At 39.0% G+C, this 26,839-nt stretch overlaps 1 protein-coding gene across 3 annotated transcripts in view; it reads left to right on the forward strand.

Moving 5' to 3' along the window:
• Positions 1-26,839, forward strand: part of LOC120876377 (tubulin-specific chaperone cofactor E-like protein) — a 170,367-nt gene that overhangs the window by 50,293 nt on the left and 93,235 nt on the right. For 2 of the 3 annotated variants that reach the window (XM_040258228.1, XM_040258227.1), the window contains exon 8: positions 16,719-20,682. The exons of the other annotated variant lie outside the window; for it this stretch is intronic. In XM_040258228.1, coding sequence (XP_040114162.1) covers positions 16,719-17,037 — 319 coding nt within the window. In that variant the 3' untranslated portion in view covers positions 17,038-20,682. Of the gene's footprint in view, positions 1-16,718; positions 20,683-26,839 lie in introns of those variants that run through there. 3 annotated transcript variants of the gene reach the window in all.

The following is a 26,839-nucleotide window of genomic DNA, read 5'->3' on the forward strand; positions in this document are numbered from 1 at the left end:
CATTTTGGATATTAACCCCTTATCAGATATGTGATTTGCAGGTATTTTCTCCCATTTGGTAATTTGCCTTTTAGCTCTGTTAATTGTATGCTTTGATGTACAAAAGTTTTTTAGGTCTGATATAGTCTCATAAGTCTATTTTTGCTTTTGTTGTCTCTGGTTTTGGTGTAGTATCTAAGAAAGTGAAGTCGCTCAGTTGTGTCCGACTCTGCGACCCCATGGACTGTAGCCTACCAGCCTCCTCTGTCCATGGGATTTTCCAGGCAATAGTACTGGAGTGGATTACCATTTCGTTCTCCAGGGGATCTTCCTGACCCAGGGATCGAACCCGGGTCTCCTGCATTGTAAACAGACGCTTTACCATCTGAGCCACAAATCATTGCCAAATCCAGTGTCATGAAGCTTCCCCCTATATTTTCTTCTATTAATTTTACAGATTTAGATGTTACATTCAGGTCTTTAATACATTTTGAGTTCATTTATGTATATGATGAAGGTAAGGGTCCACTTTCTTTTCCTTTTTGCATGTGTATATCCAACTTTCCCAGCACCATTTGTTGAAGAAACTGTCTTTTCACTGTTGGGTGGTCTTCAAACCTTTATGGGTCATTTGACCATATATGTGAGTTTTATTGCTGCCCTCTCTGTTCTATTCCTTTGACCTATATGTCTGTCTTTATGCCAGTCCCGTGCTATTTTGATTACTGTAGCTTAGTAATATGTTTTGAAATAAGGAAAATGTGAGTCCTCTAATTTTATTCTTCCCTTCCAAAATTGGTTTGGCTAATCAGGATCCTTTGAGATTCCATGTAAATTTGAGGATTATTTTTCCTATATGTGCAAAAAAAATGCTATTGAGATAGTGATAGGAATTGTGTTGAATCTGTAGATTGTATTAAATGTGGACATTTTAATAATATGAAGTATTTCAATCCATGAACATGGATCATCTTTCTGCTTATTTATGTCCTCATTAATTTCTTTCAACAATGTTTTGTAGTTTTCGGTGTTTTCCTTTAAAAAAAAAAACACATTGATTTCTGATTATTTCCTTCCTTTTGCTTGATTTGCTCTTTTCCTAGTTTTTGACATTGGAATATAGATTCTTAATTTGAGGACTTTCTAATAAACATTTAAGTGCTATAAATTTCACTGTCTGCACTGCTGGCATCCCATGTGTTATAATGTGTTATATTTTAATTTCCATTCAGTTTTGTTTTTAAAAATTATTATTTTATTTGACTCTTCCTCTTTGACTCATGGTTTATTTAGAAGTTTAATTTCCAAGTGTTCAGGAATTTTCCTCTTATCTTTCTGATACTGATTTCTACTTTTGTTCCATTATGGTCAGAAAACATACTTTGTATAATATCAATTCTTTAAAATTTGCTAAAGTGTATTTTATGCCCACTTTGGTGATTATTCCATGGGTGCTTGAAAATTGTGTATTCTGCTCTTGTAAAGTGGAGTGTTCTATGTATGTCAATTAGACACTGTTGATTGATTGTTTTGTTCAGATCTCTGTTCTTGCTGATTTTCTATCTAGTAACTCTATCCTTTTCTAAAAGGAGATGTAGGTAGCTTTTTGAATGTGGTTTCTTTTACTTAGCATAATGCATTTGAGATTCATCTTGTGTGTATCACTAGTTAGATCCTTTTTACTGTTCAGTAGGACATGGTTTATTTAGACATTTATCAGCTGAAGTACATTCTAGTTGTTTACCCTCTTCGGCAATTTATTAAGAAAGCTATTATAACCACTCAGGTTTGCGTGTGAACATAAATTCTTATTTCTCTTCAGTAAATACAGAAGTGGAATTGCTGAGTCATATGGGAAGTATATGTTTAACCTGTCAAGCTGTTTTCCAGAGTGACTGTACCATTTTGCTTTCCCATCAGCAACATATGATTGTTCTGTTGCTCCAAATCCTCACCACCATGGTATTTTCAGTTTTCTTGTTTCTGTCTTTAATTTTAGCCATTCTAATAGATACATAGTGGTTTTAATTTGTATGTACCTAGTGACTAACACTACAGAGCATCTTCTCATGTGCTTATTTGCTACCCAGATGCCTTCTTTGGTGAAATATCTGTTAAAATCTTTTGCCCATTTTTGTACTGGGTTCTTTTCTTATTATTGAATTCTGAAAGTTATTTATATACTCCATATATATATATATATGTATATATATATGTATATATATATCCCTTATCAGACAATTGTTTGGTAAATATTTTCTCTCAGACTGGCTTATTATTTTTTTTTAATCAGTTACTTTCAAATAGCAGGCATTTTAAATTTTGATGGCATTCAACTTAACTAATTTTTTTTCTTTTATGGATTATGCTTTTGGTGGTATATCAAATCATAGATCACAGAGATTACTTATGTTTTCCAGACATTTTATAGTTTTAGGTTTTACATTTAAGCACATTGAGTCATTTAATTTTTATATATGATCTAGGTATAGATTAATTTTTTGTTTTGTTTTAATTTGAAAATATGAATGTCATTGTTTAGTTGTATTCATTGATAATACTGTCTTCTATTTAATTAAGTTTATACCTTTGTTGAAAAAACAATTAACTATATAGGTAGACTCTGTTTCTGGATTCTCTCTTGTTTTCCACTGGTCTGTGTGTCTGTCCTTTTGCTAGTAGTATGCTATCTTGATTACTGTAGCTTTAAAATAAGTCTTGAAATCCAGGCTGTATGGATTTCAAGTTTGATTTTCTTTTCAAAGTTATTTTGGCTGTTCTAATTCCTTTGCCTTTACATATAAATATTAGGATAAGTTATTGAATTTTAGAAAAAAAATTCCTGCTGGGATTTTGCTTGAGATTTTGTTGAATCTGTAGAACAAATTGGGTAGAATTGACATCTTAATAATATTGAGCCTTTCTGTCCATGAACCAATGTATCTCTCCATTTATTTAAGTTTTCTATGATTTCTTTAAGTAATTGATGTTTCGTATTTTGCCACATAAATCCTGCCCATATTTTGTTACATTTTTACTTAAGGATTTCATGTATCTAAGCCCTATTATAAATAGTACTATTTTTAATTTCAGTTTTTAACTGTTCATTGCTAGGATAGAAATACAATTTGTTTTTGTATGTTGACCTTGTATCTTGCAACCTTGCTAGATTTATTGCCTCTAATAGTTCTTTGGTAAATTCATTGTAGGTAGTCATGACAAGGCGCAGTGTATATCTTCTTTTCCAATCTGTATGACTTATACTTCTCTTTTATATTTCTTTTTTCCCTCTTTTTCTGCATCTCTTAAGAAACTCATGTAGTTCTTTTAATTTAGTGTGCCATTACAGTGAATTATATTAACTGTTTTTTTTTTTAATGTTTAACCAGCCTTAAATTCCCAGAATAAATCTTACTTGGCTATACTATAATGTTAATCTTTTTATTTATTGGAAGGTTTATCTTGCTGATATTTTGTTGAAAATGTTTGTGTCTATATTCATGAGGATTATTTTTATGTATCTGTAATTTTCTTTTTCTTAATGTCTTTGTCTTGGTTTAATACTAGAATTTTAGGATAGTGCTGGCCTCATAAAATGAGTTTGTGAGTGTTCTTTCTTATTTGCTTTTCTGAAAGAGTTTGTGTAGAATATTATTTCTTTCTTAAGTATTTTGTAGAATTTGTCAGTGAGGCTATCTGTGCCTGATATTTACTATAGATTTTAACTATGATTAAATTTATTTAATAGATACAGCTTGATTCAAGTTGTTCCTTCTTGAATGAGCTTTGATAGTTTGTGCCGTTGAAGGAATTCATTTTATTTTAGGTATTGAATTTATGAGCATAAAGTTGTTCATAATATTCATTTATTATAAACCTTTGATGTTTTAGAGTCTGTAGTGATGTCTCCTCATTTAATCCTGATATTAGTATCTTCTTTTCTTGATCAGTCTGGCTAGAAGCTTATCAAATTCACTAACCTTAAGGACCAGCTTTGGGTTTTATGGGCTTTCTGTTGGTTTTCTGCTTTCTATTTCACTTATTTAAGTTATGACCAACCTAGACAGCATATTCAAAAGCAGAGACATTACTTTGCCAAATAAGGTCCGTCTAAATGGAGTAGCCATCATGGTCAGCAAAAGAGTCCGAAATGCAGTACTTGGATGCAATCTCAAAAACGACAGAATGATATCTGTTCGTTTCCAAGGCAAACCATTCAGTATCACCGTAATCCAAGTCTATAACCTACAAGACCTTGTAGAACTAACACCCAAAAAAGATGTCCTCTTCATTATAGGGGACTGGAATGCAAAAGTAGGAAGTCAAGAAACACCTGGAGTAACAGGCATATTTGGACATGGAATGCAGAATGAAGCAGGGCAAAGACTAATAGAGTTTTGCCAAGAAAATGCACTGGTCATAGCAAACACCCTCTTCCAACAACACAAGAGAAGACTAGAGACTAGAAGACTACACATGGACATCACCAGATGGTCAACACCAAAATCAGACTGATTATATTCTTTGCAACCAAAGATGGAGAAGCTCTATACAGTCAGCAAAAACAAGACCGGGAGCTGACTGTGGCTCAGATCATGAACTCCTTATTGCCAAATTCAGACTTAAATTGAAGAAGGTAGGGAAAACCGCTATACCAATATGACCTAAATCAAATCTCTTATGATTATACAGTGGAAGTGAGAAATAGATTTAAGGGCCTAGATGTGATACATAGAGTGCCTGATGAACTACGGAATGAGGTTTGTGACATTGTATAGGAGACAGGGATCAAGACCATACCCATGGAAAAGAAATGCAAAAAAGCAAAATGGCTGTCTGGGGAGGCCAAACAAATAGCTGTGAAAAGAGAAGCAAAAAGCCAAGGAGAAAAGGAAAGATATAAGCATCTGAATGCAGAGTTCCAAAGAATAGCAAGAAGAGATAAGAAAGCCTTCTTCAGCGATCAATGCAAAGAAATAGAGGAAAACAACAGAATGGGAAAGACTAGAGATCTCTTCAAGAAAATTAGAGATACCAAGGGAACATTACATGCAAAGATGGGCTCGATAAAGGACAGAAATGGTATGGACCTAACAGAAGCAGAAGATATTAAGAAGAGGTGGCAAGAATACACAGAAGAACTGTACAAAAAAGATCTTCATGACCCGGATAATCATGATGGTGTGATCACTCATCTAGAGCCAGACATCCTGGAATGTGAAGTCAAGTGGGCCTTAGAAAGCATCACTATGAACAAAGCTAGTGGAGGTGATGGAATTCCAGTTGAGCTCTTTCAAATCCTGAAAGATGATGCTGTGAAAGTGCTGCACTCAATATGCCAGCAAATTTGGAAAACTCAGCAGTGGCCACAGGACTGGAAAAGGTCAGTTTTCATTCTAATCCCAAAGAAAGGCAATGCCAAAGAATGCTCCAACTACCGCACAATTGCACTCATCTCACACGCTAGTAAAGTAATTCTCAAAATTCTCCAAGCCAGGCTTCAACAATATGTGAACCATGAACTCCCTGATGTTCAAGCTGGTTTTAGAAAAGGCAGAGGAACCAGAGATCAAAGTGCCAACATCCGCTGGATCATCGAAAAAGCAAGAGAGTTCCAGGAAAACATCTATTTCTGTTTTATTGACTATGCCAAAGCCTTTGACTGTGTAGATCACAATAAACTGTGAACAATTCTGAGAGAGATGGGAATACCAGACCACCTAACCTGCCTCTTGAGAAATCTGTATGCAGGTCAGGAAGCAACAGTTAGAAGTGGACATGGAACAACAGACTGGTTCCAAATAGGAAAAGGAGTGCGTCAAGGCTGTATATTGTCACCCTGCTTATTTAACTTATATGCAGAGTACATCATGAGAAACGCTGGACTGGAAGAAACAAGCTGGAATCAAGATTGCTAGGAGAAATATCAATCACCTCAGATATGCAGATGATACCACCCTTATGGCAGAAAGTGAAGAGGAACTAAAAAGCCTCTTGATGAAAGTGAAAGAGGAGAGTGAAAAATTTGGCTTAAAGCTCAAAATTCAGAAAACAAAGATCATAGCATCTGGCCCCATCACTTCATGGGAAATAGATGGGGAAACAGTGGAAACAGTGTCAGACTTTGTTTTGGGGGGCTCCAAAATCACTGCAGATGGTGACTGCAGCTGTGAAATTAAAAGACACTTACTCCTTGGAAGAAAAGTTATGACCAACCTAGATAGCATATTCAAAAGCAGAGACATTACTTTGCCGACTAAGGTCCGTCTAGTCAAGGCTATGGTTTTTCCTGTGGTCATGTATGGATGTGAGATTTGGACTGTGAAGAAGGCTGAGCACTGAAGAATTGATGCTTTTGAACTGTGGTGTTGGAGAAGACTCTTGAGAGTCCCTTGGACTGCAAGGAGATCCATCCAGTCCATTCTGAAGGAGATCAGCCCTGGGATTTCTTTGGAAGGAATGATGCTGAAACTGAAACTCCAGTACTTTGGCCACCTCATGTGAAGAGTCGACTCATTGGAAGAATCTGATGCTGGGAGGGATTGGGGGCAGGAGGAGAAGGGGACAACAGAGGATGAGATGGCTGGATGGTATCACTGACTCCATGGACATGAGTCTGAGTGAACTCCGGGAGATGGTGATGGACAGGGAGGCCTGGCGTGCTGCGATTCATGGGGTCGCAAAGAGTCGGATACGACTGAGCGACTGAACTGAACTGATTTTCCTCTCATATCTTTATTAGTTTCTTCCTTCTTCTTGGTTTGAATTTAGTTTGCTCCTCTTTTTCTAGTTTCTTAAGGTGGAAACTTAGATTATTGATTTGAGACCTCTTTTGTTTGTAAACATTTCTATAAATTTCTCTTTAAACAACTGCTTTAGGTATATTCTATAATTTTTGATATATTGTATTTTTATTGAATTTAGAAAATTTTCTAATTTTTCTTGTGACTTTCTTTTTGACCCATGAGTTATTTACATATGTGTGTTGTGTATTTTCCAAATTCTTGGACATTTTCCAGTTATATTTCTGTTAATGATTTATAATTAATTTTATTGTAGTCAGATAACATATCTTGTATTATTTCAATTATTTTAAACCTAATAAAGGTATATTTTGAGCCTAGAATATGGTCTGTTTTGGACAAAGTTCCATATGCACTAGGAAAAAAATGTGTTTTCTGATGTTGCTAGAAAATGTGTATTAAAAATGTCAGGTCAAGTTTGTAGTACTGGCCAGGTCTTTATATTGCTCACAATTTTCTGTATTCTTATTCTGTTAATTACTGAGAAAGGAGTGCTAAAGTCTCTAACTGTAACTATGGATTTGACAATTTCAGCTTCCAGTTCTACCAGTTTTTGCTTCATTATCTTGAAGCTGTGTTGTTAGATATATACATGTTGAGGATTGCTACTTATATATATATATATTATTATTTATTTATATCTTTGAGCTGTATATATCCCTCCCTTTCTAATGGTTTTTGCAGTTGTCTCTAACCAGCTCCCTAGAGTCTTGATCTAGAACCAGCTCTCACAATGGATTTTGGAGACCCTATCCCACTAATTACTGAGTTAGTGTAAATCTAGTCACCTAAGCAGGAGGTGTGTGTCAGTCGCTCAGTCATGTCCATCTCTTTTTAACTCCATGGACTATAGCCTGCCAGGCTCCTCTGTCTGGAATTTTCCAGGCAAGAATACTAGAGTGGGTTGCCATTTCCTACTCTAGGGGACTTCCTGACCCAGGGATCAAACCCACATCTATTATGTCTCTTACATTGGAAGGCAGATTCTTTACCACTGTGCCATCTGGGAACCCCCAAGCAGTAGGTGATTTGATTCAGTTCCTTTTGGAAGAGTTATCTTTTTACTTCCTTTACCTAGACCCATTGGTCAAGAGAGGCAGCCTGAGGAAGTGCCTGCAGCAGGTTTTGCCTCCTTATTCCATGTGCAACCTCACATTACCCTAACTCTACTGATACTTCAGGCGGTGATCCTGGCTTGAGTTCCTGTACCTCCTGTGGGGTACTTTTAACCACCTTTGCTTAACAGGAACTTAACTCCTGACTGCTACTACCTGCTCTGAATTTGGAGTCCATGGTCCTGTAGTTTCAGTTGTATGCTTTGTATTTCTGTTCAGTTTCTGGTCCATGGAGATGTCTCTTATTTTTGAGACTGAGCCATGTGTTCTTGCAATTCAACCCTTTCACATTTTATCCATTTTATTCTGCTTTTGGAGCAGAAATACATTAAAATGTGAATTTATGGAGCCATTTTGTTCAGGGTTTTAATCATATTGATAAGTGTATATCAAATAATTACTTATCTGCTATGTAGTATTCTATTATATGACTAGATGTCTGTCCATTTACTAGGCAGGCAATGTTGTCAGTACTTGAATTAAGAAATAAGTGAACTGAAACAAAATTCTAAGTCTTTATGGAAAACTATATGAAAAATACTAAGTTCAGTTCCAGACACTTTGCTCTGTGTGAATGATGAGAATAAGTAATTCTGGATGTAGGTGAAATACAGAAGCTTGAGGAAGACAAGTGGGAAGCATCTGTGGCTTCATTTAAGTGAAAGAATGAGCTCTATGATGGAAGATCATGGACAGAAAAGGGGTGAGAATCTGGGAGTGAATTTTGAGTACTACTCAAGTGTAGGTGATAAAAAGAAAACCTGTAAAAAGAGATTGTAATGTAATGTAAAAGGAGAAGAGAATTTCTAGAACAGTATTCATTATTGCAGCAAACCATTAAGATGGTGATAACTGAGAAAGAATGATGGTCTGAGAACAAGACCCAAATTCTACTTTCTACCTTTCATTCTTGCATAGCAAACTGGCCCTCAATTCAATTACTTATCTATAAAGTATGTAGTAGATGATCTCCGTGATCTTTTCTGCCTCTGAAATGTGATGTTTTCTGTGTTTTAAAAGATGTTGGTGACTTTGAGGAAACTGTTTAAGTAGAGTGCAAAATCCCAGCTGTAGACTGCTATGGCAGCTTCCTTGATATGCCATGATATGCATGTGTGTGTGTGTGTGTGCGCTCAGTCATGTCTGACTCTTTGCGACCCCATGGACTGTAGCTTGCCAGACTCCTCTGTCCATGGCATTTTTCTAGCAAGAATACCAGAGTGAGTTGCCATTTCTTCTTCCATGCCATGGTATGATACCATGTCAAAAAAAAAGAGAAAGCATACCATACAAGAGAGATTAAATAACAGCAATCAGATGTTTGAAATGTATTTTGAATCCTTTGTAATACCTTGGGAAACAAGGTAAACTGTGTGAATAGTTTTCTTCTAGTTACATTTAATGATTTTGTTCAAGAGAAGCATAAGGGATTTTTCATGTTTTATTTGTTGCATTCCTTAAAGAGAGAGTTGTCTGTGTTAGGGATTTCAGTTCAGTTCAGTCATTCAGTCAAGTCCGACTCTTTGTGACCCCTTGGACTGCAGCATGCCAGGCTTCCCTGTCCATCACCAACTCCTGGAGCTTGCTCAAACTCATGTCCATTGAGTCGGTGATACCATCTGACCATCTCATCCTTTGTTGTCCCCTTCTCCTCCTGCCTTCAGTCTTTCCCAGCATCAGGGTCTCTTCTAAGGAGTCAGTTCTTCGCATCAGGTGGCCAAAATGTTGGAGTTTCAGCATCAGTCCGTCCAATGAATATTCAGGACTGATTTCCTTTAGGAAGGACTGGTTTGATCTCCTTACAGTCCAAGGGATTTATTTTGAAGTGAAAGTGAAAGTCACTCAGTCGTTTCTAACTCTTTGCAACCCCATGGACTATACAGTCTATGGAATTCTCTAGGCTAGAATACTGGAGTGCATAGGCTTTCCCTTCTCCAGGAGATCTTCCCAACCCAGGGATCAAACCCAGGTCTCCTGCATTGCAGGTGGATTCTTTACCAGCTGAGCCACAAGGGAAGATGTTATTTTGAAGTAAAATAGCTTTATTTAGAATAAATACTCTAGTTGATTCAATATGAGTCTGCTTTTGAGACTCAATAGAGTAGGAGAATTGTTAGCTTAACACTACTGTATAGGCCCCTGTGAGCACACTTCCAGATAGTTTTAAGGGAGAGATGGAACACTTCTGGGATACCCATAATGCCATTGTGGTAATGCACTTGCATTTTATGTAAGACTCATCATTTTTCTCTAGGATGCTCCTTGAGATTGTGAGCTGCTGCTTTTGTGGATTTGGAGACATGAGGTCCAAATGTGGGAGCTTTGTGCCAGCTTAAAACCTTTGCTTCTAGGCCTCCTTTAGTCTTCCATGTTCCTAAAAATTATATAAAATATTATGTTCATATTGCTTAGGATGGTTTATAAGACTGCAAGTTATCCTTTGTCTCTGTTCATCTTTGGGGATTAGGTTTTTTCATAAATTCACCCTCAGACTAAGATTTATGGTAGAAACCTACAGTCCTTTTCAAGTAGTGTGCCAGGTCTTTATTCTAGCTTCATAGACCAGTGACTGAATTATAATTGAGGAAATGCTCCTAGCTATCTTAGGAATCAAGAGTGAAAATAGGCAGTAAGGAGAAAGGGACACACCTCTCCCTGCCTGACCATCATGCTACTAAAATACGCTCATGTGTCTGTCCCATTAGGCAGGTGTGCCGTGGACCAGCAGCCTTGTGTATGAAGGCTGGTTTATGTGCGCTGGGAGTGCAGTGCCCACCCCAGCTCCACTAAGCGTGGCTTCATTCTCCAGTCCCCTCTTTGTTAGTGCCACCCGCAACCCCCTTTACAAGTAACTGATTTCTAACTCCTTACCATTCAAAGACTCTTAAAGGTGAAAGAAGCTTTTCTCTCTGTGGGTGTTTTTATTTAATAAGGAGGAGGAAAAAAGCACAATGCCAGTTTGTGTGTGGGTAGTGTTCTTCACAAGGTTGCGGCTAGCATTTGGTCTCCATTTATCATTTTCAGTACCCATGTGGTCTTGCTGGCCTTTATGCTGTGGGTAGTAGATTTTGTTTCTCTTGTGATTGGTCATTTTCTGTTGGAAGGTCATGGGGGAATGGTATTCAGAACTACTGAACACAAACACCATATATATTACATTTTAGCATTTGCTTATTACAGTATATCCTTGTCAGTAGTATCTTCCAAGGTAGGCTGATAGCATTTTGCCCACTTCAGAAGTGAGACTTACAAATATTAAATCCTTTTTAATAGCCAGATAGCAGTACTGATTGGTAGACTATAAATTGAGATCATTCATTTTGAAGACTACTTAATCATCAGAAATCATACAGCTTTGAAAAGAAAAAAGCCATTTACCGCTTATAGCTATAGCTTTGGAGCTGATGGTGCTAAGAAAAGCTCAAATAATACAGAATATGCAGGTATAGTTCAGACATTGTTTAGATGAACTTTTGAATAATGAATACAATATCTAAGCTGGTAGACTAAGAAATTGGTTTCTAAAATTTACTGGGCATTTTGTAAAATCATGATTTTTTTCTGTCTACTGATTTGCCTTGCTTAACAATAATCCAAAATAAAGATATTTGAGGATAAACATATTATCTTGAAATCATGATTTTCACTTATGTAACTTTTAGGGGTACATATTCTGTGTATGTAGTGAGTTATCATGAGCCACAACTTTAATATTTTTTCTTTATTTTTATAGCATAGTCAGTATTTGTTATAGTCCATATCCAGGCTTTCATCCATTTACAAAACTCTGCTGACGTTACCTCAAAATCAATATATAAACCTTGATTTTAAGATTAAATAAGTGGAAAATAGGTATAGGATGTGGTTATATTGATGACATAAAATAAGTTTGAAAAGTTACATGGGAATGAAATCATGAAGGCACTTTTATAATCAAAGTATTAGTTTTCTATTGCTGCTATAACTAATTGCTGTAAACTTAGTGGCTTAAAACAATGTCTGATTTTTATGTTAACAGTTTTTATGGGTCAAAAGTGTGAGCACAGGATGGCTTAACTGGGTTCTCTGCTTAGGGTCTCACAGGCCAAAATCAAGGAGTCAGTCAACAGGGCTGTGTCCCTTATTGGAGGTTCTGGAGAAGCGTCTCCTTTCAGGCTTGTTCAGGATGGCCGCTTAATTCTGTCTCTTCTCAAGCTTTCCATGTGCCTCCCTTCATCTTCAAGCCAGCAGTCTCATATCAGGTCCTTCTCATGCTTGGAATCTCCCTCACTTCCTCTTCTGTTGTTAGCTGGAGAAGTCTCTCTGCTTTTAGGGGCTCATATGATTAGATTAGGCCCCACCCAGTTAATGGGCTTCCCAGGTGGCACTAGTAGTAAAGAATCCGCCTGCCAATGCATGAGACATAAGAGACGTGGGTTCAGTCCCTGGGTTGGGAAGATTCCCCTGGAGGAAGGCATGGCAACCCACTCCAGTATTCTTGCCTGGGGAATCCCTTGGACAGAGGAGCGTGGTGGACTATGGTCCATAAGGTTGCGAAGAGTCAGACACGACTGAAGCGACTGAGCATGCACATAAGCATCCAGTTAATCTCCCTGTTTTAGGATCAACTATGCCACATAGCATGATATAATCTTGAGAATAACACCAGGGAATGGAGGTGACTGGGGATGGACAAAAGTCTGCCCATCTTAATCATATTAAAGACTTAAGACTTTATTCTCTGTGTCATATGGGATTTTAAGAGAAGAATGTTGTGGTCAACTTTGTGTTTTATAACAATGACTTTGGCTGTAATATAGACAAGAGTAATTGGGGAGCCACTCTAAGGTCCTGGGAAACCATTGAAAGGAATATCATTTGAGATCCAGGTAAGAGGAGCCCCATGAGCTATTGTAAGAAAGGGATTTGATACAGGGAATAAGATGCTATAGAATCTGAAGAAGGCCTGCCTCCCTAGGATTATCTCTAGAGTGTTACTGCAGAACTAGGCCACCAAGGGCACTGCTTCCTCCACTGGCACCAGATGAGGGGAGACTCAGGAAGCTGCTGTCCCTGGGAGTGGATCACACCACCTTAGCTGTGGCCCGGAGACCAGCAAGCTGCTGCCAGGGAGTTGACTGCAGGGACACACTATGTGAACCACCATCTGATCATTAGGAAGCCTCTAACCAAGCTGTTCCCACCCACGTCTGCTAGAGCCACTCTCTCTCTCCCCGGGCTGTTGAATGAGATTGATGAAAGTTAAATCTCACCTGAAAAGAAGGGTGGTAAATGTAGTTTTCATCTTTGCAGTATAGAAACGCATTCTAGGATGAGGTTGGAACAAATACTGAGGAGACTCATCCAGCTTATGCATCCAAAGAAAGCTGTGGCAATCTGTGTTATTAATGATAGTGGCTTGAATTTACAAGACAAGTGGACAAAGAGATGCAGATAGACTCATGAAATATTTAGGAATAGAATTAGTATGACACAGCAATTGATGAGTGGGAGAAGTGGAGAAGAGAGATAGGAAGGAATCCGGACGACTGTTCAGTTTCTGGCTGGGATGATTAGTTTCTGGTGCCATTTACTGAGATAAGAAAGACTAGAAGAGAAGGTTGGGAGCAACAGTGAATTATCTTTGGACCTGTTGAGTTTGAGAAAACTATAAGACCTTAGAGTATCCTAATTTATAGGTCATTTAATTTGTAGATAGACTTGACCAGTTGTAACAAATAGGCTAATTTCTGCACATGGGCCATAATTTTGTGTACAAATATGTTTATGCTTGAGATAAATTCAGTTGACTATAATGTCAAGTATAAATAAGTATAGAATTATATAGCTATAATATTAAGTTTTAGTTTTATATTTAAATAGATTCAGGGCTTACCACTAGTTCTTTAATCTCATTGTTGACTAGTGTTTTTCTTTTTCAAAAAGACTCGAGGGTGCTGTATTCCCTAAGTTTGCTTGTTAAGCTTATTTCTGGGAAAACGAAACAAAACAAAACAAAACTTGGTGAGGTATAATATTCCTGGGTCATGCTTTCTAATTTATTTGTTTGGTAGGAAATGTGTTATTTTGCTCAGTCTCTTTCACTGGTGCTGAAATCTCGCTTTTCATCCCATTCTGCTGCTTATCCTTTATCTTTGAGCTCCCATTTTATGATATTAATGCACTTATTAATTTCTGCACCTTAGAGTATCTGTGGGGCATTTTCATTTCATTGAGATGTTTTCTTTGGGATCGAGTTCTCCTCTGCCTTTTATTTATGTGTTTCTCTCTTTTATTCCTTTTGCTGTGTGGTATGTGCTTAGTTGCCTCTTTGTCTTATCTTCTTGCTATGCTTAAAAGTGAGTCCCTCTCTCTGGACCATGTCTTTACTGAAACATGGTCTAAGTAAACTCCTGACCCCTCACCACTGTTTCTTTTTTCCCTCCTGGACAGAGTCTGAGAGTCTGGGGTGTTACAATTCTATCTACTTTCCTGTAGTTTGAAGGGAAAACATCTGTAGAACTGGGTTCAGCTTTTATTTGACCCCTGGGTTCTGCTATCTTTCCCAAGATTTTGTTAAATTATCATAACCTAGTTTTACTTACTTGAAGTCGTAATAGGCTAGGAGACTGGGTAACAGAAAGACACCCTTGGACTTTGAGTCATTTTGCCTTTTTAATTTGGAGCCTTAGAAAATTTCAAGTCCTGGTGGTTTTGTTTTTTGTTTCTGTGGACTGTTTTGTTTTGTTTTGTTTCCCCTTGCTAAGATCCTGACATACTGGGAGTGGGGGGTAGCACCTTCTGATCCCTGAGGGCTGTCCTTAGTCTTCCTCCTAGCTGACTCCGTTCTCCTTCAGACCCATTTGCTCTAAATTTAAAAGTATTGGTCAGTACACTAAAGGTACTGACCTTGGTAAGGATTTTGTTTCCTTACCTTTTTTCTCCATAATGTCTTCTAGGGGTTGAATTAGGATCCCTGCTTATTAACAAAACCACATAGCACAATGCTTTTGGTTCCTTTTAAAAGGCTATTTCAATGAGACTGTTCCCTCTTTTTCTGTATGAGTTGCTGCTGGTAATATTTTACCCTTAAAAAATATTATTTGGGGTCCAAGACCTGCGAGAAATTTCTGTAATGTGTTTCACCTTACCACCATCTTTTCAGAGAAGTCCTTCCTAAGTAGATTTCAGTCATATATTTTTTAAAGGGTATGTATGTTTTAATAATACAAGTCCCAGACAGCAGGAATGGAGTCTTAATAGTTATTTGTATATGGACTTAGAATTTACAAGTTCTTCAGTTCAGTTCAGTCGCTCAGTCGTATCCAATTCTTTGCGACCCCATGAATCACAGCATGCCAGGCCTCCCTGTCCATCACCAGCTCCTGGAGTTCACTCAAACTCATGTCCATAGAGTCGGTGATGCCATCCAGCCATCTCATCCTCTGTCATCCCCTTCTCCTCCTGCTCCCAATCCCTCCCAGCATCAGGATCTTTTCCAATGAGTCAACTCTTCACATGAGGTGGCCAAGTTCTTACTCATCTGTTATTTTGTATGAGCCTCACAACTGTCCTATAAGGTAGGAAGAACAGACTTATTATCCCAGTTTTTACTAGTGAGGAATCTGAGATACGAAAGGATTGAATGAGTTGGTAAGTCACACAACAAATTATAAGTCAAGACTCTGACATCAGATCTTCTGACTCCAAGCCTGGTGCTATTTTACCTGGTCCCCCGCTTCATGGCAATGATTGCCTCCACCCCTGACCACAGAGGTCTTACTGCAGCTTCAGTGTTCTACCAACCTAGTTACAACACTGATTTAACTGAGTTAAAGCCAAAGTAGGGTGGAGAATGTGGGGGAGTAGCAAGCTTATGACCACTGCATTCTGATCCAGAATTAACCTCAGTATATCTTGGTTATAGTAAAGCTAATATCAGATCTTTTTCAGCACTTTCCCCCTCTCTGGTTTGTAGAAAACTGCTCAGCTTCCACAGGGAGATCAAACCTACATTCTCCAAAGCTGGCAGACGAGACAAGATTTTCCACATGAGAAACTTGTCCTCTTAGGCCCTGGTCCCACCTGCATAATTCACTTTTCTCCTAGTATCTTTGGCTCTTTAATTCCTGCCTTGATCAGGGAACTTGTATCCCTCATTTACCACTTTTTTACAGGAATATATTCTTGATTCTTCCACAAACTCCTGATATTACAGTCAACTAGGCTAGGCAGGACCATTGAAACAAAGCATCACTGAAAAATCAGAGTTAATAGCTAATATACAACTATTTTTTACAACAGTGTTTTTGTTTGTAAGTTATGGCTTCTCTAGGGTCAGAAACTGTTGGTCTATGTCCATCTTTCTAGCTATTACCAAAAAACATGGGCTTAGATATCTACACACCTTGATGATGACGCCCAGCAAGTGGGTTCTACACAGTGACTAGACTTCTGTCTGTAACCTTTGTAGTGTCTACCTTTTTAGGTTCTCCTCTCCTCTCTAAGCCTATTCTTTCATAATTATTAGGTTCTCCTCTCCTCTCCTCTCTAAGCCTATTCTTCCATAATTATTAGCAGCAGGCATGATAGCCATCTTTAGAAGAAACCCCCTCTCTGCAAGGATGGGGTTTTACTGAGATTTCAAGGAGACAACCATATCAGATCACAGATTCCACATAGTCACAGTAGATAGGTAGGTAGGTAAGCAGATACAATATTAGACTAGGATATTAGAAAGATGTTAAGAATAACAGTAGTTTACCTGCAGTTCTGAAGAAGTCAGTAGTTCTTGCGCTGGTGGCTTAGGCTATCACTGTTCTGCTTTTTTTTTCCCTTCTAGGTATCATGAACTCATCACAAAATATGGGAAGTTGGAGCCTTTGGCAGAAGTGGACCTGAGACCCCAGAGCAGTGCGAAAGTAGAAGTCCACTTTAACGACCAGGTGGAAGAGATGAACATTCGTCTGGACCAAACAGTTGCAGAACTAAAGAAACAATTAAAAACTCTAGTTCAGTTACCCACGAGCAGCATGCTTCTCTACTATTTTGACCATGAAGCGCCCTTTGGCCCAGAGGAAATGAAGTACAGCTCTCGAGCCTTGCATTCTTTTGGCATTAGGGATGGAGACAAAATTTTTGTGGAATCCAAGACAAAATAACCTCCGCCAGCCTTGTGAGAACACACACATTAGGACTTGCAGGGCATTTGTTCCATGAGGTTTTCTTCAGGAGGGAGAAGGTCGTTTTGTTTAGTTTTGTTTTGTTTAGGTTTGGGGGGTTTTGTATATTTCCCTCTAAAATGGGTTAGGGGGCTGCTTTTGGTACTTTCTACCGCCGATTCCTTCGGCTCTGCCACCAGAATTGGCCACATCCCCAGTCCCTGTGCCCGCCCTCATGAGAGATGCCTGGGCAGTGCTGACGTCTGGCTGTGCTCACGGGGATCTGTCTGCCGCTTGGTCGTCATGACCACTTAGGTACACTTGTGACGCTGGTGTGAGCAGCGCGTCCCCCCAGGAGGGCATCTTGTGCTTAAATCAGGAGACAAGGAGTCTTTCCAGGAAGGGCCGGCGTGTCTCTCTCAGTTCCTCCATTTTCCCCTCCCTCTCTCCTTTCCTTCTTGAGTTCAGTTTTTCCTTTTGACTTGTGTCTGCACGTTTGCCCAATAGTTTTATTCTGTCCATACCTAACTTCTCATTTCTCAACTTGGATAAGTTTTTTCCTTCATTTCTCCAGTTTGAAATAATTTCACATGTTTCAAGCGTTTCTCAACCTGATTCTGCTCTCAGGTACTCAGTTGGAACCTTTAGTTCTGTTAGGGTCTGGAAGAAGAGTCCGTGAGGGGACACCGGCTGCTGGAAGCGCAGGCACGAGCAGTCAGCTCTGTGTGTGTGACTGTCCCGGTTTTAATGTTCCTCCCCCCGTAGATCACTCATTACTGGCATGAAATAGGTCAAATCCCAGAGTGCTTTGCTTTTGCTTTTTGAATGTATTTTTTTCATATCTATCTTTTTCATTACTTTATTGGGAATGGAGGCCTGACTTTATGAAGAATTCAATAGTGCAATGGATATACATGCCAGGAGAGCTAAGAGTTACCTAATAAACTCTTGGTAGTATGTGTGAGGGAGTCAACGTAGAGGGGATATGGGAGAAAGTGTATCGTGACTTTCCTGCCTGGCATCATTTGAAGTCTTTGCTCTCGCACTTTGCATTAGAAGAAGTGGGAAATTTTCATCAAAGGGATCTTTGATTCCCAGTTCTTCCCTGGGGTTTTGTGATGTCATAATTAAACAATTCTTTTTATGTTTCAACTTGGTTGCCCCTACAGGAGAACAGCTCTGACTAATCTCTGAGTAAAGTGTAAGTGTCAAAACTTCAGATTTGCCTCCAAGTTATGTTTTTTGCACAATCATATTTAAAGCACTTCTCTTTAAAAGGTAGTCCTTACCTGCTCTGACCTGTTTTGGCTTGTTCTTCTGTTCCTTTGTTAATCAGTGTAGTCTGTTTCTTTGAGAAATGTTTTTCTGGATCCACCGCGTTTACTGACGGGAGACTTGAGAAGGACTTGGGGCCACTGGGGCAGAAAATGTGCACAGGAAGTATTTGTCTAAGAGTGTCAGTGTTATCTGATTGCATTTGACCTTTTGACCTTTGTTACATGATTCCATCCCTTCTACAAACTCTTAGATTCTCACGAAATGTTTAGATGACTCTTGTAAAACCCTTCTCAGATACAAAGTTGTGTTTATTATTGCTACTTTTTCAGTCATCCTAGGCCACAATAGCAGATGTTTATTCTCTTAATGCACTTCAGGTTCAGTATCTGTAAAGCCTTTGACCCAGGCTTGCTGAGTCAAATCTACATTCACCGTAAAGTTGAAGGTGGAAACCAAAGGGTTTAGGAAGATGAATGAGGCCAGCTCTCCTGCTGCAGACTTTATCTTTCAAAATCATAAAAATGAACAATGGAGATCCAGGTGGGGTATAGACAAGAATAATTATTTTGCAGTCACATTTTCCTGACAGGTTTTTGGAGGTGGGAAAAAGTGTGGCAACAGTGTCATGACGATTAAAACTGTGGGTGCTTTGTGTACGTGCGTGTGAGTGCAAATGAGTATGAGAGAAACAGTGAGCCCGTCGCTTTTGTCAGCCTGGGAAACAGATGAGCTCTTATTTTTTAAGGTTGTATGACCCACGACTGTCTCACAGCAAAAAGCAGAGCGAACACCTGTGTTACGCTTTAATCATCAGTGAAATAGTAACAATAAGATATTTTATATATGACAAAGTTTTATGAAAATGCTTTTTTACTATTAGAGACTTGTTCCTTCTGCTGTTACAGAACACAGTGCCCATCAGCTGCAGGCGTAATTCTCCAATTACACAGTTGCATGTCAAGGGAACTTCTCATTTAACTCAATGGCCGTGGGTATTTGGGGGACATTGTAATTGATGGTTCTAATAATTGCTAAATGATTTTTGATTGAGACAAGATCTAATGCAATTATCAGTCTTTTAGAGTTACAGAACAGAAGTAAATGAGAAAAGCTGTTTGAGCATGTATACATGTAGACTTATTTGGGTAGCCGAGTAAAGATGCTGCTCTTGAAATAAAATTGGTGCTGTGTAGACACTTGTAACCAAAATTATTTTTATAACAGGCCAAAAAGAAGGAGAAGAGAGACCATGGATTTTTGAGTCAACAAGTTATGCATAATTGATTGTAGCTTATCTGTGTTTTAATGTTAACTTCATCCAGATTCAGCGAGAGCATATCATTGACATTTATGAAGCAAAATTCTGTCATAGCCAGTATTACAGATAATGTTGCTACAGACACAGTGTATAGAACATACCTTTTCTCAAATAGAAATTCTTTTCAGTTCTGAAAAAGGAAAGGAGTACTAAAAGAAAACCAAGTCAAAACTGAGGCATCCTTTTCATGTGGGCATGGAGCTGCTGAAACCACAGTGGAAATAAATTTTTGAATTTGAATTGTTGAAATATCCCACATTGCGTTAAAAAAAAAAAGTTCAGAGTCATGTATCTTTTTTTCTTATTGAAAGTTTCTATTGTTTCTGTAACCTATGGCCACAATGACTGTAAATACCTAAGAAAGCAGATATTATGTAACCCTTGTTCCTTTAAGACCTTTTGGTGAAAATAAGCCCAAAACATGAGCTGTATGTAACAGAATCAAATGTTATGATGCTATGTTTTAAAAGTTTGTTTCCTTAAAAAGAAAGGAAAGTTCAGTTCTAACCAAATGTTTCAGCTATGTTGCTAAATCAGCAGTGTTATGAACAGGGAAGACTTGTTACACCAGTAACTTGTCACCATTTGAGGCACGCAGGTGACAGCTTTTAGGAGCCCATGTGTTGAGGTGGCTTGCTCCATGGGAGGTGCTAGGCTCCAGGGCAAATAAAACAGAATACAGAATAATATTGTTCCAAGCAATGTCCTTTCCATTGATGAATTTGACTTTTCCCCTCATTTCATGTTGGATTGCAAATGCAAACCAACTGCTTCCAAGAACACCCAGAAGCTCTCTGTGTTACCAGGTGTGTTGTGAACACTCTATTTTTCATAGGTGCTTCCTTCGAATATGTATCCACTGTAGTGATGGAGAGGGACTGGACTCTCTCAGGCTCTTTACTTGCCAGTTGTCTCCTGCAGTTAATGGAAATATATATATTTTATTTTAGAATATAATTTAAACATGAAGGTCTATTCTTTGCACTTTTTATTAATATATATATAGAGAGATAATCTTTAAAAAAAATTAAAAATCCAAGTCCACTTTCTCTTTGTGTTCTGATTTTTTTTTTCTGGAGTTGTGTCGTCAAAGTACATGTTTATTTTTACATATCAAAAAGTCGATGATAGTGCTCTGGTTGAGTCCTCTGGGGAACTGGGCCTAAGTTGGTAAGAATCTGATCAGCTTAAGAAATTTAGTTGGTCTATTGTCACAGTTAGAGATTAAAGCTGCAAAACCAAGAATTCATAGGAAATATTACTTTTTTGTTAGCAAAGTTTTATACTTCTAACATGCTCTTTTAAAAATAAAAATGCTTTGAGATATTTGGCATCCCCCTTTTTGAGTAAGAATCTCATTTAAATGAATTAAGCTTTTGTGACAGTGTTCCAAAGGATACTTCTTTCCTTTGAAAATAATTTTGTATAAGAATTAGAGTTTGGGCACTGAACCATATCTGCTTATCAATAATTTTTCAGTGATCTGTTATGAATGAACCTTGTACCAAGAATTGAAGTCCAAGTACTATGTATACTTTGTTATTGTATTTAGAAGACAGTATCTATTAAATTTTTTCTCAGTCCTTCAGAAATGCAGAAGTATCATGATCTGTTTAAGATTATTTCTACCTCTTATTTCTACCTCAAATTTCAAAAAATTGTAGTTTTAACCTCTGAGCTAAGTTCTGTTTAACTAGTATTTATTATGAGCTTCTCCAAGTTCTTACACGGGAGATGTATGTCAAGACGCCCATTACCCCACTGGACTGAACAGCACTGTAACTTCTAACAGTTGTTAGAACACATGTAAAACAAGAAGGTTAACCTTTGAAGTCCTGTTTGTCTTTCCAACTCTTCTCTGGAAAAGAAGTTATCTGTGTTCTCCAACTTAGAATTTCAGGATTCAAATTTAGCCAGATAACCTCTAAAAACATAGGTCATGATAAATATTAACATAATTTCATCTAATGTTAAGTTTTTAATGTAACTTGAGATTTAGGAATTGAGTTAATACATGAAGGGGATAACATACCATATTATATCTCCTTAAAATATAATGAATTTCTGTATCCTTCAAAAATTTGAGAATAACCCTAAAAATGTTCAGGGGTTTTTTCTTTTAATTGATCTATTGAAGTGTTCAAATACATGTATTTGCCTAGACCTATGAGTATAATATACGTGAACATCTTATGCTTTTCTTCAATGTAGTTTAAGCCCCTGAGCAATTTGCATTCTATTTTAAGGCACATATATCAAGAGAGGAGTAACAAACTCATAATCCAAGAGGCTGCTGCTGCTGCTAAATCGCTTCAGTTGTGTCCAACTCTTTGTGACCCCATGGACTGCAGCTTACCAGGCTCCTCCCTCCATGGGATTTTCCAGGCAAGAGTACTGGAGTGGGTTGCCATTGCCTTCTCCAAATCCAAGAGGAAGATGAGACAAAAGTAGAGAGAGTTCTTGGTTATGTTAATCAGTGCCAGGGATCCAGGCTTATAATTTTCATCCTCATATTTCTTCTAAACACTAACAATGAGCACTTATTATCAACCAGGGCCCAACCTAGATGCTCTACCTATATTAAAGCCTTTTGGTGTTCATGAAATCCCTATGGTTCAGCACTATTATTTATCTCCATCTTCTTAATCATGAGGCACAGAGAGGCTGAGTAACTTGCCAAAAGTTACACCGTTGGTAAATGACACTAGCGCCAGGATTCAAACCCCAGAAATTTGGCTGCAGTTGACAGCTGTACTACAGTACTTGCCACTGAAGTTCTCCTTCATAACCCTACACACACACACACACACCCACCCCATTATTGTTAATCTTTATGTTTCACTAAAACACTAAAATGAGATATCCCTCAATATTCATTTACTAAATTGAGTTGCTCTATATAAAAAATCACTGATGTGGCTGGTGGCTCTAAATCCAAATTGGAACTTGTCCCCACGCCCCTTCCAGAGTTGTGACACTGATTGGTATGTTCCTATTGGCCTCTTTTGCTCTTCTGGGAGGGGCCACAGTGAACACTCGTCATGGGTGCTATTGACAAGGATAAATGAACCCACAATATGATGCTGGACACTGATAATTTGCTTTTCAAGCTGAGGACATTCTAGAGCCTTAAAACTGCTTCAGTGAACAACCCAAGGTGAAACAAGTCACTCAGTTTCGACTTTGACTTTTATTAAGGAGGCATCCGTGTTCAAAGGAACTTAAACTTGATGTTTATGGGTGTGGGGGGAGGGGAGAAACTAATGGAGTTTGTATCAAATGTTTTGTTATGGTAAAGGAAGAGGCTGTCACTGCTATTACTCCTCTCTAAAATTAAAGACAAAGCCTTGTGAGGAATATAAATATTTATTACAAAGTAGAGGAGGCAGTTTATTATGATCTGTAAGATCTAAATATGCCCCAAAATTGGAACACAATTTCAGTTTACCGAGTCTTTTACAGACTCTTCATCCTTGAATGCTTCTTAAGTCACTATAAGTAACAGAACTAAGGTGTTAAATAAATAAGAATGAGAATCAGAGGAGGCAGACATTAAAGAATATAGGCTAAAGAGGAAAAAAATTTTTCTGAACTACCTGATACATTTGAGAGCAGATGTAAGCTTTATTCCACTATTAGAGAATACAACTAGGACATCATGAATAGCTTTGCTTGTGTTAAAATTTTGTTTGGTGTATATTTCAATGTTTATGAAAATACATCTGTTAAAAGTCATTAATATTTCATTTTTAAATAGAAAACATTCACGATTCAAAAGTCAAACAATACAAAGAAAGCATACATTGGAAAATGCCACTCTCACCCCTGTTCTCCATCTTTTATTAGTTTCTTGTGTGTCTTTGCAGAGTTAACACAAATAATGTCAAATGAGAATGTATATTCTATTGATCCCTTTTTATCCAGCAAAGTTAGCATATACCATCATGCACCTTGTTTTTTTTTTTTCACTTAAAATCTACCTTAGAAATCTCTCTGTAACACCATATACAAAATGATCTTGTGCTTTGTTTATAGTATATCATCAACCCACTCCAGTCTTCTTGCCTGAAAAATCCCATGAACAGAGGAGCCTGGTGGGCTGCAGTCCATGGAGTCACAAAGAGTCGGAAAGGACAGAGTGACTGAGCATAGAACGCATATAGTATTCTATTTTAGATGTGGTTTATAATTTATTTGACCACACCTTATTTTTACAATTTTTGAGTGTTCCATGTAGCGTGCGGGACCTCAGTTCCCCAACCAGGGATCGAACCCTCACCCCTTGCTTTGGAAGCACTAAGTCTTAACTAACTACTGGACTGCTAAGGAAGTCCCTGATCAATACCTTATTGATAGACATTTCAGTCTTTCTTTACTCTCCCAATCTCCCTCCCTCCCTCTCTCTCTTTTCTACTTTTTTTTCAGTTTGCTGCAGTAAAAAGCATACATTCTTTTACATGTTCGAAATAAAACTGTAGAATACATTCCCGGAAGTGGGATTGCTAAATCAAATGTCAGAAAGTGAAAAAGTGAAAGTCGCTCAGTCTATCCGACTCTTTGCGACCCCGTGGACTATAGAGTCCATGGAATTCTCCAGGCCAGGATACTGGAGTAGGTTGCCATTTCCTTCTCCAGGAGATCTTCCCGACCCAGGGATCAAACCCAAGTCTCTTGCATTGCAGTCAGACTCTTTAACGACTGAGCTACGAGGGAAACCCCCAGAGTAATTTTGGTGGATGTCGCCAAATTGTTCTCCACTGGAGTTACATAAAAGAACATTTTTTTCTTCTGATTTTATTACTTGTCACATCCTGCAAAGTCAAAGATTTTACTGATCTTGGGCTTGATAGTAATTCCTGGTTAGGGCAATCAAGATGGGATTCTTCCCAATTAGGCATGCAGATCTAGCCACTTGAATTCAACACACAAAGTGTTTGCATGAGCCATACAAATTGTCTGTCTGAGGAGCTATCTTTCCTTGGAATCTGCAATTGTTAAATCACTGGTGAGTGAGATTTCACGTCTACTGGAGATGGTATATGTACTGTTCATCCTTAACAATGTGCCAGCATTTGTTTCAGCCGAGTGCCCTTGAAAAGTGATAGACAAATAGCCCTAAAACCCTCTGTTTATTGTCTGCAGTAAGCTTTAATCAGAACTGCTTCTTTCCAACCAGTGAAATTCTTCTAAGAAGAACTACTTGGTGAATAGGGAATACAAAGTGTCTCCCCCCAATCCCTTTTCAACTTTATTGCTAATGTGCTAGCAAGGATGTTAGAATAAGACTGGTTGTGGGGGTTTTTTTTGGTTATGTTGGTCTACTTAGAATTAGCTATTACAAACCCCTTGCCTAGAGATAAATTCTAGAGTTATTTTCAGAAAATATCTGAGTCCTTGTTTAAGTTTCAGAGCTGAGCATCTTTTATTATTGAGATCTTAGATCTAGAAAGTCTGGCTAGTTAGCTAATAAACATTAATGTCATTCCATGTGATCTTCCAAGAGTCAGTGCCTTTTTTCTCATAATTAAGAGCTCAGTGTCTAGACTAAGATCAGCACAAAAAGAAAAATGTTATTGTTTAGTCACTAAATGGTGTCCGACTGTTTTGCAACCCCATAGACTAGCCTGCCAGGCTCCTCTGTCCATGGGATTGCCCAGGCAAGAATACTGGAGTGAGTTGCATTTACTTCTCCCGGGGATCTTCCTGACCCAGGGATCGAATACAAGTCTCCTGCTTGGCAGATGGATTATTTACTGCTAAGCCACCAGGGAAAACTTCCCACCAAAAAAAGAAAATTATTTGGAGGTAAATAATATTAATTCTTTAAAAAGACAGGTTCTAGGGGGGCGGTCCTAAGATGGCGGAGGAATAGGAAGGGAAGACCACTTTCTCCCTCACAAATTCCTCAAAAGATCATTTCAACGCGGAGCAAACTCCACAAAACAACCTCTAAATGCAGGGAGAGGACATCAGGCAACCAGAAAAGCAGATCATTGTCTTCAAAAACAGGTAGGAAAAAATATAAAAGACGAGAAAAGAGACAAAGGAGGTGGGGAGGGAGCTCCGTCCCGGGAAGGGAAGCCCGTCCCGGGAAGGGAATTCTAAGAAGAGAGGTTTCCAAACACAAGGAAACACTCTACCTGCCGAGTCTAAGGCAAGCCTTGGAAACACAGAGGGCAACATAACAGGAAGGAAAAACGAACAAATAATTAAAACCAACAGATTACAAGCCCAACAGTAACTCCCCCAGCGGAAAAGCCGCGCAGACGCCTGCAGACGCCGCTAGCAAGTGGGGGCAGGGCAGGGAAGCGCGGGAGCCGCGGGCTGCCGCGCTCGGTAAGAAGCGGGCAGAAACGCCCCACGCGTAACCAGAGCGAACGAACTTGGGCGAGCAAACCAGACTGGGGGATAGCTACCACGCGAAAAGCTCCAACACAAGACACCGCCAGGACCGCGTACAGAACAAAGGACGGAACGGAAATAGCCGGCTGCAGACCATCCCCCGCCGGGGACAGGCAGCCAGAGCTGTAAGGGCTGGAAAGGGGCAATCGCAGCCCCGGAGAGACTACCTGAAAAGCGGCAGGCAGGCTTCTTTGCTGAGACTTCAGGGGATGCAGGACAGTCACCATCCGCCTCACAAGGAGCGCCAGCAGTACACCCAGAAAACTGAGCAGTAGAAACAGAGAAGGGGACAAGTCCCGGCGACCGCGCTCGCCAAGCTCCCGAGCGGCTCGGACCCGGGAGGGGCGCAGAGCGCAGTCCCAAACAAGTTTGTGCCTCTGAGGGTTACCTGGGCGCCAAAACCGAGCGGCTTGGACCGGGGAGGTGCGCGAAGCCTGGGGCCGGCCTTGGAGGGTTCCTGGCTGAGCTCCGTGGAGCCGGAGCGGTTTGTGCGTCGTGAGGGGAGACAGGTCCAGCGGGGTTGAGACGCTGTGTGCCCACGACAGTGCTATTTGTTTGCAGCATCCCCCCCTCCCCACAGCGCGACTGAACTAGTGAGCCTAAAAAAAAAAAAAAGTGTCCACCACCGCCCCCATGTGTCAGGACGGAATTCAGACCCTGAAGAGACCAGCAAACAGAAGTTAAACAGAGGGAAACGCCTTGGAAGTGACCAACACGGCCCACAACATCAGAGAAGGGCCAGATATATCTTCACAATTTTTACAATCATTCCTCTTTTTTTTTTTTGCTTTTTTTTTCTCAAAC

Source organism: Oryx dammah, unplaced genomic scaffold, assembly GCF_014754425.2.
Source record: "Oryx dammah isolate SB20612 unplaced genomic scaffold, SCBI_Odam_1.1 HiC_scaffold_17, whole genome shotgun sequence".
NCBI classification, from domain to species: domain Eukaryota; kingdom Metazoa; phylum Chordata; class Mammalia; order Artiodactyla; family Bovidae; genus Oryx; species Oryx dammah.